Here is a 16,495-nt window from a genome sequence, read left to right as displayed (position 1 = left end):
TGTCACGCTGTCAAGTAAATCACCGAGCCCGACCACCGCTCTCAATATCAATCACTGGTGTGTCCACAGATCTTATGCGAAATGCCCACCAAATTTTTGAAACCCCACCCCAACCAAGTTATGACACCTGCCTTCCAACCTCATGCGACCCTGCCACAGAACCTAATAAGTCGCCCATCATACCACTGCTGGAGTCCCACCAATCAACTTCTTGAGCCTATCCATGTTATAAGAAACGCCAACTGACCTCATGAGCCCCGCCCCCAGCAAGACGGTGAGTCGTAGACCGAGTCTTCTGCTGATGATACCTCCGAGAAACATGGATAACCCTTGACCTACAGCTGCAGTCGCGAATATCCACACACTGTCGCTGTAGTCCATGTCATGGTCGGAGGTGCTGTTCCGAAGGTATGACGTCACGTATGGTGTCAAATTACCTGTATGGAGAGATCTCGTGAAGCGAAACAATCAAACGGATGACAAAGTAGTACCGGATGTTTTTTCAGCTTATGGTAGCTGGGAGGATCCTCAAATATTTGCCATGAGATTGCCACACGATATCGCGACAAAGTCAAAGTGCGTTGCGATATTGCGATATCATTATACGATATAGCAATATTGCTGTACAGTCACAAATAAAATAACCATAACATGCAACGAAAAAGCAATATGACGACCGGACGAAGTTTGATGACAATAAGATGAAGCAGGATTATGATAACACGACATAACATGACAATAATTCAACACGACTTGGCGATAAAGCGAAAAAATTGACAATGCGAAATGGTCACGCGATGGACGAAATGAGGGTACTGATCGAAAGTTAACTGTTTAACGGGAAATGTAAGCCCACACGCCCTGCAGGGCACACTATTGTTTGTGGTTCAGAATGTCACTGTTGTACACGCCGATCCTCTCGTCCCATAGTGTTCTATCGGCTTCAAATCTGGCGATTTAGACGCCAACAGAGGAATCTTACGTGATAGTTCCATGCGAATTGTGCTGATACAGAGGCTGTAAACAGTCCAACAGAACTCAAAGATGACGTTAGCTTGGCTCATAATGGGACCACCGTGTGTTAGTAGGGCTAGTCTATCGGTTTGGGATATTTCATAACACATGCCACATCATTACGCTGCCACCGCTGCCATGAGGCAAAACCTTGTATCACTTGACACTTGTAACCTTGTCGGCTTGACCTGGGTCGGTCGGTAACATATCTTTGTTCTGGAGGACTTATCTGGGGTAGGTGACAGCATTGTTCCGTTGTTCCCCAGTTCACCGCGGAAGGACGTTGCACTTAAACGTTTGCAAACAGACATCGTCTAAGATCACAGATAATCAGTTTTCATGGGTCTATTCATGATGTGTCATCGAGCCCATGGTATTTCTGGTGACGTTTAGAGATATGCATTTGTTCATCGCTGAACTGGATCAGACAATGAGTTACACACTCACATCCTATTCCCGCTTTACATAAATTTCTAAGTAATATGCTCCTACAAAAAAAAATATTCCCACTTCTACAAAATTGGGGGGGGCGCTATGACCATGTTGTGTCATGTCATCGCGATGCCTTTTAGTGCTATCACCAAGTTGTGTCACATCATCGCAATACCTTGTCTTGTTGTCCCCATGTTGTGTCGATCATCGCGATGCCTTGTCGTGCTATCACCATGTTGTGTCACATCATTGCAATGCCTTGTCATTCTATTACCATGTTGTGTCACGTCATCGCGATGCCATGTCGTCCTATCAACATGTTGTGTCACATCATCGCGATGCCTTGTCGTCCTATCACCATGTTGTGTCATGTTATCGCGATGCCTTGTCGTACTATGACCATGTTGTGTCACCTCATTGCGATGCCTTATCGTGCTATCATCATGTGGCATCTTGTCATTGCAATGGCTTGTCGTGCTGCGACCATGTGGCATCTTGACATTAAAATGGCTTGTCGTGTTGTCACCATATTGTGTCATGTCATCATGATGCCTTGTCGTGCTGTCACTATGTCTTATCATGTCATTGCAATGCTTTGTTGTGCTGCAACCATGTTGTGGCATTTCATTGTGATGTCTTGTCGTGTTATCACCATGTTGTGTCATGTCATTGTGATGTCTTGTCGTGTTATCACCATGTTGCGTCATGTACTCGAGATGCCTTGTTGTTTATCACCATGTTTATCACTATCTTTATTTAGGCCATATTCGTGGTGCTTGAAACTACTCACGTCGCAGTGTGTACAAAACTAACACGGTGCAGAGGCATGAGGCAAAAGCTTGTATCACGCGGTCGGCTTGACCTGAGTCGGTCGGTAACATATCTTTGTTCTGGAGGACATATCTGGGGTAGGTGACAGCATTGTTCCGTTGTTCCCCAGTTCACCGCGGAAGGACGTTGCACTTAAACATTTACAAACAGACAACGTCTAAGATCACAGATAATCAGTATTCATGGGACTATTCATGATGTGTCATCGAGCCCATGGTATTTCTGGCGACGTTTAGAGATATGCATTTGTTCATCGCTGAACTGGTTCAGACAATGAGTTACACACTCACACCATATTCCTGCTTTACATAAATTTCTAAGTAATATGCTCCTAAAAAAAATAAATATTCCTACTTTTACGAAATGGGGGGCGCTGTGACCATGTTGCGTCATGTACTCGCGATGCCTTGTTGTGCTATCACCATGTTTATCACTATCTTTATTTAGGCCATATTCGTGGTGCTATCAACATGTTGCGTTATGTACTCGCGATGCCTTGTTGTGCTATCACTATGTTGTGTCATGTCATTGTGATGCCTTGTCATGTTGTCACCAAGTTGTGTCACATCATCACAATGCCTTGTCGTACTATCATTATGTTGTGTCACATTATCCCGATGCCTTGTCGTTTATCAACATGTTGTGTCACATCATCGCGATGCCTTGTCGTTTATCAACATGTTGTGTCACATCATCGCGATGCCTTGTTGTGCTATCACCATGTTGTGTCACATCATCGCGATGCCTTGTACTATCGCCATGTTGTGTCATGTTATCGCGATGCCTTGTCATGTTATCACCATGTTGTATCATGTCATCGCTATTCCTTGTCATGCTATGACTATGTTGTGTCATGTCATCGCGATGCTTTGTTGGACTATCTCCATGTTGTGTCACCTCATCGCGATGCCTTGTCGTGCTATCACCATGTGGCATCTTGTAATTGCAATAGCTTGTCGTGCTGTCATCATGTGGCATCTTGACATTAAAATGGCTTGTCGTGTTGTCACCATATTGTGTCATGTCATCATGATGCCTTGTCGTGCTGTCACTATGTCTTATCATGTCATGGCAATGTTTTGTTGTGCTGCAATCATTCTGTTGCATGTCATTGTGATGCCTTGTCGTGCTATCACCATGTTGTGTCATGTCATCATGATGCCTTGTCATGTTGTCACGATGTTGGGTCACATCATCGCAATGCCTTATCGTGCTATCACCATGTTGTGTCATGTCATCATGATGCCTTGTCATGCTATCACTATGTTGTGTCCATCATTGCGATGCCTTGTCGTGCTATCACCATGTTGTGTCATGTCATCATGATGCCTTGTCATGTTGTCACGATGTTGTGTCACATCATCGCAATGCCTTATCGTGCTATCACCATGTTGTGTCATGTCATCATGATGCCTTGTCATGCTATCACTATGCTGTGTCCATCATTACGATGCCTTGTCGTGCTATCACCATGTTGTGTCATGTCATCATGATGCCTTGTCATGTTGTCACGATGTTGTGTCACATCATCGCAATGCCTTATCGTGCTATCACCATGTTGTGTCACGTCATCACGATGCCTTGGCATGCTATCACTATGTTGTGTCCATCATTGCGATGCCTTGTCGTGCTATCACCATGTTGTGTCACGTCATCACGATGCCTTGTAGTGTTGTCACCATGTTGTGTCCATCATCGCGATGCCTTGTCGTGCTATCACCATGTTGTGCCACGTCATCGCGATGCCTTGTCGTGTTGTCACCATGTTGTGTCATGTCATCGTCATGTTGTGTTATGTCATAGTGATGCTTTGTTGTGCTATCATCATGTTGTGTCATGTCATTACGATGCCTTGTCATGCTATAACCATGTTGTGTCGTTCTATCGTTTTGTCGTTGCGTATCATCACTTTTTCGTTTGAAGCTGCATTGCAAGATCGCTATGTTTTGTCGATATCGCAGGACGATACAGCAATTGTTCTTCTCAGCCACCATATTAACACGCACTCGCAACAATAACTATCTCATAAACATGTACATGTACTGAGAAAAACAAAATCAACAATATGAAGTTAATGTGTTTTAAAAATGTCACTAGAAAAAAACATGATATGTTCATAATTACGCTTTGAAGGAACATTGCACAACTCGCAAACAAAGAGTTACAGAATGAGGTGTTTTCACTGCTAGGTATCTAATGAATGTCAACCAAGTTGAAGGTTGAAAACCTTTTAAAAATTAAATACCTTTACAAATACTTACCTCAAGATACCAACTTACCGAACGTATAGAATGTTCCAAGAGTAAGATGCACAAACATTCCACCAAATACAGCGAGATAGGCCTTCAAAGGACGAGCCGCCATTTTACCGTATTACTCTCCGCTTGTACAAGCGACTAGGGAGGTGTTGGGTCATCTGACTTCAGATAACGAAAGAGTACGAAAGTTGTCACACATTAAGTAGTTTAGGTCGCCCAGTCAATTGTTCACAGATAGGGTATAAAAGTTCAGGGGTAGTTCAATACTACTACTACTACTACTACTACTACTACTACTACTACTACTACTACTACTACTACTAATAATAATAATAATAATAACAGAAAGCTTTCTGTTTGCTGCTCAGGACCAGTCACTTCCCACTCGAAACCGTCAATGTGTGATTTTGTATCAAAATGTCAATATGAAATGTAGATTCTACCATGAATTTGGAATTTACTCGATTCTGATTGGTCAATCAGAGGCTATTAAATCACAATACACCCCCTCTGATTGAAACAGCTGGTTTGACGGCCGCATCACCGCGGAAGCAAATATTCACAGAATAGTACTATTTTCAGTCTTTGTCGGTAGACATATTTAAATAAATATATCTACAATTACAGGTTACAAAATGCACAGATGCGGTTACTACAGTATTCAAAGGATGTGTGGCAATACATTTCGTGCAGAAAAACACGACAGGAATCAACAAAAGGAATGTATTTACGTTTTGGACACAACAGAGAGCTTGGAATTTTGGCGCTTTTTTATATACGACTGTGACGTTATATTTTTTGCGTCACAATGAGCGATATGACGTCATTATGGTGACGTGCGATGTAGCGCGAAAGCCTTGCAAAGCTTGCTTTGTTTTCTTTAGGGATGCCCACCTCATTTTAGCTTACCAAGTTGCCTTTGCGTATATGCTTTCAATGCCTGTCATATGTTCGAGTGAAGTATTACGGTATTAACAGACTGCTTGAGTATATACAGCACCATATTTTGTTCGGTGATTCCGTAATTCAGATCGATAACCCACTCAAAACACTGAACTCAACCCATGCCATCTCACTCAGTATATTTGCTAACACCAAAGAGTTCGCATTTTATTTAGTCATGGTAGAATTGAGATAAACATACTGTGTTTTCAATGTAGAGCTAGGTTCCCTGTAGATTTAACCCCGCTAAATTTAACATTTGACACCTCACGCTGCGCGTTCGGTTCCAAATTCAATTTAGCGGTGTTAAATCTACAGATAACCTAGCTCTACATTGAAAACACAGTATGTTTATCTCCATTACTATGTAATGAATTCAATGAAACTGTCCAACACATTGTCAGTGGATGCCCAGCTTTGGAACAAACACAGTATCTTAAGCGACATGATGGTGTAGCGCGATCATTTTATTACTGTCTTCGCCAAGCTTGTGGTTTTGACACAGAGGTCCACCCATGGTATAACCCTGAATATGTAGACGGCGTCATGGAAAATGATAAATACAAAATTCTTAGGAATATGCCCATTTACAGCCTCAGATGTATCCAGGCCAACAAACCTGATCTTGTCCTTTTTGATAAACCCAATGAAATCATTTATATCATTGAATTTTCTGTCCCCTTTGACACTAATGTGATTGACAATATTGAGAAAAACATGGCAAATATGCGGACCTCGCTTTCGAAATGTCACGCTTGCATCCCAAGTACCAAGTTGTCCGACTCCCCATTGTTATCGGTGCCTTAAGTCTGGTACCTCCCAATCTGTTGACTGACATTGGGAGAGTACCCGGGTTTGCTACAAGGAATACAGCCCTTCTGACAATCTGGGTAACGCAGAAGGCTGCAGTGGCGGGGAGTCTTCACATTCTCCGAAAAGTTCTGGGTGGGTTCGACTAGGCAGCGCTTCCTGGGAGAAGTCCCATTCGCTCTCTGGGCTGCGTGTAGAGGGGCCAAGGGCCCTTAGCTGATGATGACCCTAACCAGCCTGACTGTGCCAGGATCACCCAAACCCTCTTTGCTGCATTTGTTTATTTTAATCTGTAAATAATAATAATAATAATAATAATAATAATATTAATATTAATAATAATAATAATAATTCAAGTTGCAAGCAGCAATGGTGGGCTCCAAGTAACACCGCGTACAAACGTCAATGTTCGAATCGTCAAAGGGTTTCCTTGTACCAAATCTGTCAAATGTAGGCACCATTTGCAGGGTATCGCCGTTACGAAATTGTCGTGTGCCAGGGTGTCCAAGACTCTTCTAAACCAATTTCCGACCTTGAACATGTTTGAATCCTCAAAGGGATTGTTGTACCAACAACGTCACCGGCCTCGCCGCTACGAAATTGGCATGTTTCAGGAGTGTCCCAAATATTAATCAAATATTACCACCAAGCGGTGTTACTTTAAGCATGCAACTAGGATCAAAAGATGAGGTACATGTGTCCGACTTACTTCATGTCAACTTCTGTGGAGAACCTTTCAAGATATGATCTCTAAAGTAAAATTTCGGTGCAACAAATCATCACAATCAAACCCCCATACGGCCGTCACTAAAAAAAGATATCCCAAAAAAGGGCTAACAGAGTTTGATGTGTTGTGTATGGAGACAATTCTCAGAAAGTTTGAAATCATTTCATGCAGTGGGTTCACAGGAGATAGGGCATGTACCCTGAAAAGCCTGTGAAAACCTTGAATCCAATATGGCTGCCACAACCACGTGACAAATGACCAAAGTCCAAGAACAAAAAGTGTCAAGCACCCAAAGGCCGTGGGATTTTGGCAGAATCTAGTCTTCATACACCGACAAATTTTGAACAAAATCGAGTCAGTAGTTATTTGCTAGCTCTGGTACAAAAATCGGCGGAATAATAATAATATTAAATCAAACGATAACACAAGGGCTCTTCAGCCTTTCTGCTTGGTGACTCTTTAACAGGCTGTAACTTCTTTGTCAATTGAGCAACAGTCATACAGTCAAACGGATTAGCGTTCTAAGTTCGCCGGAGCTCGGGTTTAAAGTGCGAAACCTGTTTCCGACCTCGTCCATATTCAATTCCTAAAATGGTTGTTTTTACCAACGTCGTCAAAAGTAAGGAAACGCTTGCGAGACTTCGACGCTACGAAACTGACATGTCCCAGAACGTCAAGTGACGTTCTAAACCCATTTCAGACACCGTCCATGTTCGAAACAGCATATGGTTTTCTTGTACCAACGCCGTCAAACGCAAGGGATCGCTTGCAAGACATCACCACATGTCCCAGTGAGATCTTAACCCATGTTTGCTTCGACCGTGTTCGAATCCTCCAATGGTTTACTCCGTCTAAAGGGAGTCGCCGTTTGCAGAACATTACCGCTACGAAATTTGCGTGTGCCAGAGTGAACCCGAGTGTTCTAAACCCATTTCCAACCTTGACCATGTTCGAATCCTCAAATGGTTAGCTTTTAATAATGCTGTCAAAAGTAAGGTACGGTAGCATTTGGTAATTTGGAAATGAAGTACAAAGTCAGGGAGCCTGACTGCCCGATTCCGATAATCGCCTCTTAAGACAAGCATAGTCGCCTCTTAAAACAAGTATGGGTTTCTGTAGACCAATTCTAACCCTGGTAGTATACATAATGCAGAAGACATTACGACACGACTGGCTATTGTTGACGAGTCTATGCAAAGTCAGTGAACGGGGGTATTCGTATATTGTCTGGGCGTTTGATTCAGTATTTATTCTCGAAATGTCGGTTTATAGCCTAAAATCAAATATTACCACCAAGCGGTGTTACTTTAAGTATGCAACCAAGTACAAAAATGAGGTACATATGGTACACTAACTTGATGTAAACTTTCAATAGTTTCTGTGAAGAACCTTACAAGATATGATCTTTGAAGTAACATTTTGGTGTAAAAAATCATCAAAATCAAAATTCAATAGGGCCGGTATAAACTCTCCCCCGTACAAGTTCTCCCCCCGGAGATTTTATAGCGGTTTCTCCCCCGGAGAATCTGTTCTCAAATAAAATCTCCCCCGGACGGGTATATTTCGCGCCCCCCTCAGTATAAAGTCTCCCCTGGATTCCTGGATTCTAGAGAGGTAACAAATTTTAATTTACCTTTACGTGTATCCCATCAAAGAAACAGAGGATATACAGTTAATGTAGAATTCCTGGTATCATCGCTGTTAGATGGTGATCCATAAATGCATGATTGTGATGAAGTCAGAATCAAACACTGGATATGTCTTATGAATATGGAATTTGTTTCGTGACGCACATGTCACAGAGAGAGAGATTCATACATGTACATCACGAAAACAAATTTTCGTGAAAAGGGTAACCGTGTCTTGCACCACTACTGACACAATGTTCATCGAAACATTCAGTGGCAGGCGGTATTGAGGTGTGAAAGCTCCATGTAGAGGTCGTATGAGGGAGACTGAAAACTTCTGAGCCTGACTACAAAGGATGTATGCTACACACTCAACATTTTGCATGTATCATGTACAATACTTTCAATTCTCACATGCTGCATTTGAACCAAATACACACCAGTCAGCATATTTCTGCAGCATCAAAGAGAACAGGTCTTCTAAATTGATGTAAATGGCGAAAATTGGCTACCATGCGGTCATCAATATCTCAAACTGAAAGGGCTAACGCCAACAGCCATCCATGCGGGAATTGTCTGATATATTATAATGGCAGCTGAATTTCAGAATGCGAAGAGAGAACCTCGAAGATGACCTTTAGCTGCCACAACGAAAGGAAATGCTGATAAAATACGTGACATGATAATGGATGATCCACGACTCGCCATACGTCACATGGCCAATACCGCTGGCATCTTACATTCTGGGGAGTGAACTGGCCCCAACAAAGGTTTCAGGTTGAAAGGCTTGTGACTCCTGATTAGAAACGTTCCATCATCATCATCATCTTTTGCGAGCATTTATTTCTAGTAGTTTCGGCCGATGCTGTTGAACGATGTGTACACATGGAGTAGTGATGGGTTCACCACTATCCACAAGAGATTAAACAACAGTCAAAACAGTGGGAACATTGAATGGCTGCTAAAGAAGGCAAAGTCTATTTCATCAACTAGCAAGGCGTCATCCCTGATATTCAGTGATCCATTCATATAATTTTCAAAGCTGTTTTGCCTTTAGAGCACAACAGGTTCTGTTTGGGCAGCTGATCCAGACCGAATAATCCCAGACCTTGACGTTTTATATTAAGCTTTAGATGACTTATGAATATGGATGATCTGACAAAATTAATTTAAGGTAAAAAAATCTTATTCATTACGCCGTCTTGTACATTAATGTAAGTTGCTAAAGTCAAATACTGAACCGGAATCCGCACGGTAGACGTTCTAAATGTTTCTATAACTTTTGGAATCTCCACTAAATGGAACGTATGCCATTTAATAAAAAGTCATCATAAGGTGTGCTAGAACTGACAGAAAATAATCCATATAGAACACTGTTTTTCATCATCTGTTTTAAAACTATATCCCTAACGGTGCATGTACATGTCTACCCCAAAAAGTAAATACTGTGGAATTGTATATTTCTTATCTTAAGAATGCTTGAAGAACAATTGCCCCAGGTTTCTCAATCTTCTTAACGTTCTGAAAATTAATGAGGTGTAGGTGCAAGTGCAAGTGCAAGTGCAAGTGCAAGTAACATTCTTCATCCAAATCTATCTATCAATTGAACGTTGAACAACGATGCAAGACGTAATGGTATGATCTACCAAGCCACTCGATCCATTATGTCGTCTTGTACATTAGTATAGTTTGCTGAGGACAAATACTAAACCGGAATCCGCACAGGGAACGTAGGGACGTTCGGGATGTGACTATACCTAATTATTTTAATTGATTTGCCTGACAATAATGCACATCTGCACAGGGAAAAACCGATCAATTACACGACTCTTTCAATAAGCCTTGGCAGGGCGATGTTAGTCCGGTGATATCACAAATGAGGACTCCTGGCCATTGTTGGCATGACTAGAAGGAGATATACTATTATATACATATATTTAGAGTGTTACCTTCTGTACTTGGCTGGTTTAAGTAGTGTACTGGTAGCGCGAATGGCATGTTTAATTTAAAGTCTTTGGGAGAACAACTCAACAATATCGATTTTTTTATTCAAATCTTTCTAAACTGAGATTAACGCTGTGTAAACAAACAGTATGTTATATATTGTGGCCATTTGGTTCTCTTCTTTATATCTGTCAAGACAAAACGTTTGCACAGATGTGAACGGATTTCCGCAACTGAACAACAATTACACGGTGGTGGGTCTGCTTAGAGAGAGTACTCCTGTTTGGGGCATCTTGGGCTGTGTGCAAGAATGTCAAATGATGGCCACATATGACGCTTTCACTAACAGGAAGAACAAACGGGATTGCAGTGTGAACGCACAGTTTGAGTTTTCCTCACCAAACAACGTTGACGATAATGATGCTCTAACGTCAGTCATTAACGACTGGAACAATGTGCAGGTACGTTTTCAGATACTACCAGATAATACTCAAGTTGTTCAGGTGATGAAGTACTTCTGTCGATATATTCCTTCCCCTGACAATATTCAAAAGCCAGTATTCCCGTATTTCGAAACATTATTTATAGATTTATTCCATATGTTTTCTGCGAACATAGAATAATCTGTCGACGTTATCCTGGTTCTGGCATACTCCCTCTGGTACAACACTATTTGCCCAAGCAATCTTTCTGCTGGAAATGTCTTGTCAGTCAAGTTGGTTAGGTTCATATAGTCAGAATCGTATGTAGGCCATAGTTTGATGTGGTAAAGTTGATGTGGGAAAGTTTGATGTGGCAGGAAAGCCCAAAACGAGGCAGGTGAGAACAAGGATGGACATCAAAATCTGTGTGAACAACCATGATCACAGGATTTTGGGTTAGCTGAAATGGGGCGAAACATTACGTTCAAGATTATTGCATTGATATAGAGATGTGTGTGTGTGTGCGTGTGTATGTGTGCAGTCAGGACTAATGCTGATTATGTAGTGCTAGCCCACTGATATACAATGCGGCAGTTTAACATGAAATCCCCACTCAGACACATAATACTGACTCAATGCCGACAAGTCCTTGTTTTAGCCCATTAGCCCGGCAAAAGTGTTCCGTAGTCAAACAAACCACTTCGACCCTTACTTTGCCTGGATGGGTGGTAGGATAGGCCCATTCTTGTCGTGCTATGTGCATCAATAATGACTTACACACTTTTATCAAAATATTGAAATAATTTGTTTGAGTCTTGGCCAAATGATGTTTTACTTAAATTCCAAATGTACAGTTTCAGTTTCTAATTTGCCTTGAGTCACATGTCCAGAAGTTGGTGGCTCATCACCAGATTGGTGGATATTATTGTTCTGCTGAAATATAACATTCCTAAATCCCTATGGTGTTAGTTTACTGGAATACCACTTACATATTGCATCGCCACTGCTGGCTCGTCGTGGGCAGGAAACCATTGGAAGTTTTAAAATAAAAGGAGACGGCAGCTCTCAGACTCATTTTCTGAACTCGACTCATCTGTCAATGAAATAGTGACCAGGTTATTGTATTCCGATCCCGAATGATCATGGAAGATAAGGGTGACCATTCTCTAGCTTCGTATTCATTGTCTCTTTTGGAAAACGGACTCAGGGAAAAAGTAGAAATGCAGAGGTCTCCAATTTTAATGAGTTACACTTACTCATACAAGATTATAAGCCGTCCATAATCTGTCTCCAGGAGACATATCTCAAACATGCAGACACATGTGACCTAAGGCAGTACGGCTGTTATTCATTTTCCGCTCTGGGTGAAAAAACAACTGGAATCTTACCATTTTAATAGGCTCGGCTTCAGTCACACTGTTGTTCATCAAAATAATAATCTTCAAGCTGTTGCTATCTGACTGACATTGCACATTGCATTTACTTTGTGCACTTTGTATATCCCAAGTGAGTGTTAAAGAATGTGAGTTACGGCCGACTGAAGCGCTAAGATCGCTTTGTGGAACGGGGCCCTGCTCCCTTAGCCATACATCTTCATTGGCGATTTAAACGGGCAGAACTCTCCATGTGGACATGCAAGTACCAACAATAAGGGGAAAGACATAGAAGCTTTTATTACTGATAATAATTTATCCGTTTTTAATGATGATTTAAACACCAAAATACATCCTGCCACTAGAATTTAATTTGCCATTGATCCTTCTCGCGGGTTTAAATGTTAACGATGAGTTTGAATGGTCTATACACGATGACTTTTATGGAAGTCATTTCCTTATTGTCCTAAAAACTGTAGTACCGGATGGTGACCCACTTTCATCACGGAGGCATGTGTTAACCAATTGGTCATTGTATCAAATGTGACGTGATTAACGATTAAACCTAACCATTTCAAAAGTTTACCAGATCCCATCAAGATGTGTTCGAGTCAATTCAATCATATTGCAGATAAAACAAATCCAAAGTCCCCTGCAAATACTCATATTCATAAACCATGGTTTAGTAAAATGAATGCAAACAAGCAAGAATGTCAAGAAGAGTTCATAGTACTGTTAAAGTTACTAATGCCAAAGCACGACGTGGTAAAAACAGAATCACGTCAGGAATCTCGAAGGAACTATGTCTTTACAATACACATGGTTAAAAAACCAAGTAGGTTAGGTTTAAGATTCAGTTACACTGTTGTATTTGTAATGAGTTGTGTTATTACTTAAACAATAATCAGAGAAGTAAGGGGGTTCTTACTTTACTTAATGATGAGAGCAGGGGTCACCATGAGGTGTACTGAGAAGTACAGCACCAATCAACTGATGATCTAAGTTGTAGACTGGAGTGTGGAATGCTGCAACACTGGCTTGATCAGTAAACAACAAGTCCAGTGTAGCTCCAAGACAGTGAGTTGGAGAATGAATGAGTTGAGTCATTTTCCGCACATTAAAGAAATCTTCAAGTTTCAGTTTTTCACTCAGATCACAGTTGAAATCCCCAGAATCAAGGACATGTTCACATTCATGCTGCTTGGAGAGATCCTGAAGTTTCTGCATGAAGTTAGTAAGTGAATGCGACAACCGTGTCCATGACACCTTTGGAAGAACATACACCCAAGCATTGCAGATCTTGCAAACAAGAAATGAAATGTATTCAATACTGCGAGATGACATTACATCACATAGCTGGACACTGTTCTTAAAACTTGTTGAAACATACACAGCCATACCATGTGTAGTGTCTCCTGGATAGACTTGATATCCTGGCAGGTCTCTTTCATTATAAACATTGATGTGTGTTTCTGTGAAACACAAAACATCTAGCACACCAACAAACTTTATCCTTCTTCAATGATCACTGATGGATCGAACATTGAAGTGAGCCACCTTGAGTCCATCGCCATGAATGTTCTCTACAGGGTGTGTCCAGGTGAACAGTCTTTCATTCCGCAATCTAGTCATCTCATCCAATGCTTTTTTGTTTTCTACAATTTTGTGTTCAGCAAAACCTACAAGTTTTAGGCCTTTCCTTGATTTGACCCTACTGAGCATCGTATACACTTGAGCAGGCTGGGATTTTAATTTACTACCTTGTGTAATTGTCACGTTCCCAATCATCTGCTCACAGGTGCTACCTTGAGACTTGTGGATTGTGAGGCCCCATGCTAAAGTTCCTGGATACTGTTTTCATTCAGCTATGACAGAATATTGTACGGTTTTTAAGATCTGCTTTTTTTTCAAAAATCCCAAACTATCAAAAGGCACCAGTCGTGCCAAGTTTGGTGAAGAAATATTGTTCGGTTTTCAAGATCTGCTCCGGAAACGAGTCAAAGTCGTTGCCTGGGAAACTCGATTTTTATATTTTTTTAAATCAAAAAGTATCAAAAGGCACCAGTTTACCACTAGACCTATTTATGTGCCAAGTTTGGTGAAGAAATATTGTTCGGTTTTCAAGATCTGCTCCGGAAACGAGTCAAAGTCGTTGCCTGGGAAACTCGATTTTTTTTTTTTTTAAATCCAAAAGTATCAAAAGGCACCAGTTTACCACTAGACCTATTTATGTGCCAAGTTTGGTGAATAAATATTGTACGGTTTTCAAGATCTGCTCCGGAAACGAGGACTTTCACCATTTTCAGTCAAAGTCAAAGTCGTTGCCATGGAAACTCGAAAAATATTTTATCAAACTATCAAAAGGCACCAGTTCACCACTAGACCTACCTATGTGCCAAGGTAGATATCTATCATGATTTTTGTGTTCTGCTCCGGAAACGAAATGTGACGGACGGACGGACGGAAGGAAGGATGGACGGAAGGATGGATGGAAGGACGGACGGCACCCATTCCTATATCCCCCTATCACGTGGCGCGGGATAATTAAAGGCAAAGGTTCAAAATCTTCATCATCTTAAAGAAGACAACACATTAATAAATGATAAATCTGACATTGCAAATAAACTCCAGCCAATAAATTTTTCGTCATCAAATTATGCCCTTTAGAACGACTCCAATACATATTCTTTGTGTGGAAGCGGATGAACCATCCCTTTAGCAACGCCGTCATTGTGCGGCAATGTCCGTTTTGGCCACAGCAGATACACACATGCATATATGAAAGGTGAGGATCCTCCGTTTAGTACCCCTTGTCCTGCTTGACTATTGATTTTTCCACGACAAGTGTTAAAACAGTCAAGTGTCTTTTTGGTCATGTGAATACTCATTTCATTGGATGTGTCACTTTACATTGATTGCTATCTTGCATACAAATCACCAGCAACTGAAGGGATGGTGTAACCGTGCTCACTCACTCACTCACCTTGACACTCACTCACTCACTCACTCATCCATCGACCGACCAACCCACTCGATCACTCACTCACTCAACCAGTCACACACTCACTCAGTTTGCGTATTTCAAAATGCATATGTTCTTTCCTTCCTTGCAGAACTATACTAAAGACCGAGTGATGGTAACCCGAGCATCACTGACGCCAGGTATGTTTCGAAGTGTGTTTCGAAGTGTTATCGTAATGTGGTTTGGTAAAGCTTTAAACAGTATTTCAGTTATATCCCCACTTATAGGTTTGATGTTGGAGGACAGTCATAGGTGCCTGTACGTGTGCCACTTTTGTGAAGCAAAAGCATAGCGCTGATACAAATCGAAACAGAATTAGGAAAAATCGTTGATTCGAATGCGCAATCAATTTTATATGCAACTCAATATGATATGTGTAGCCTTGCTTGAATACCTTTAAATTAAATGCCTCTTGTACACTTGAACGCTTGACTGTGTGTATTATATATCAACACCTTATGCTTTTACTCAGGGCAAGATTGTTACATACCGGGCACAGAACAGCTGCTTCTAAACGGGACTGTTGTCAAGACAAGAGCCTTCTACAATGGCACGTCAAATGTCACCCTTTCAGGCAGAGAATGTCAGATGTGGGCTGCACACACTCCCCTCAAACATTACACTCGTGGCGTCTCCCCTGGCCATTTCGGGAGTGGTGAAACTATGGATAAAGTAGCGAACCACTGCCGAATTGTACTTCCTGACCTGGTGGACACACCGTGGTGCTACACAACAGATCTAACCAAGCGCTCGGAGCTATGCAACATAACTAAATGCACATAGCAGTTGTTAGTTTATGCACATAGGCAGTGTTGGTGACGTAATTGCTATATAATTTGGATACAGTGACTATGCCTGTAAAGCCTTTGTTGTATCTTGCAAGTGACTTTATTTTTGTCTCCAGTAAAAATACCTCTAACTGTAGAAGTCTAAGTGTAGGTCTTGAAATTCGTCTTCTTGTAAACATTAACATTATTACCGTAAGCCCTTTGCATGACGAACATGTTTTACATGGAATTAAAGGGAAACGTATTTTAAGAAAATATCATACTTTCACTCAATGTTTATTATTGCTGTATTTTTTGGAGAAAG

General features: G+C 41.3%; 1 protein-coding gene and 1 long non-coding RNA gene across 4 annotated transcripts in view; one reads left to right on the top strand and one right to left on the bottom strand.

Moving 5' to 3' along the window:
* LOC124149977 (uncharacterized MFS-type transporter YhjX-like) overlaps positions 1–4,698 on the bottom strand; it is a 20,450-nt gene extending 15,752 nt beyond the window's left edge. For 2 of the 3 annotated variants that reach the window (XM_046521847.2, XM_046521848.2), the window contains exons 1-2: positions 4,557–4,698; positions 248–437 (exon numbers count right to left, since the gene is read on the bottom strand). In XM_046521847.2, the coding sequence (XP_046377803.2) occupies positions 248–437; positions 4,557–4,641 (275 nt within the window). In that variant the 5' untranslated portion in view covers positions 4,642–4,698. The remainder of the gene's footprint in view (positions 1–247; positions 438–4,556) is intronic. The other variant, XM_048391128.1, reaches the window with a different exon arrangement.
* Positions 2,256–16,495, top strand: LOC124149981. The gene is made up of 3 exons (XR_006863187.2): positions 2,256–2,354; positions 15,495–15,543; positions 15,876–16,495. It is a non-coding gene; the product is annotated as an uncharacterized LOC124149981 (long non-coding RNA).

The sequence above is a fragment of the Haliotis rufescens genome, unplaced genomic scaffold, assembly GCF_023055435.1.
Source record: "Haliotis rufescens isolate VD_foot unplaced genomic scaffold, xgHalRufe1.0.p SCAF_9, whole genome shotgun sequence".
Lineage (NCBI taxonomy): Eukaryota > Metazoa > Mollusca > Gastropoda > Lepetellida > Haliotidae > Haliotis > Haliotis rufescens.
This window is presented reverse-complemented; position numbering and strand designations above follow the sequence as displayed.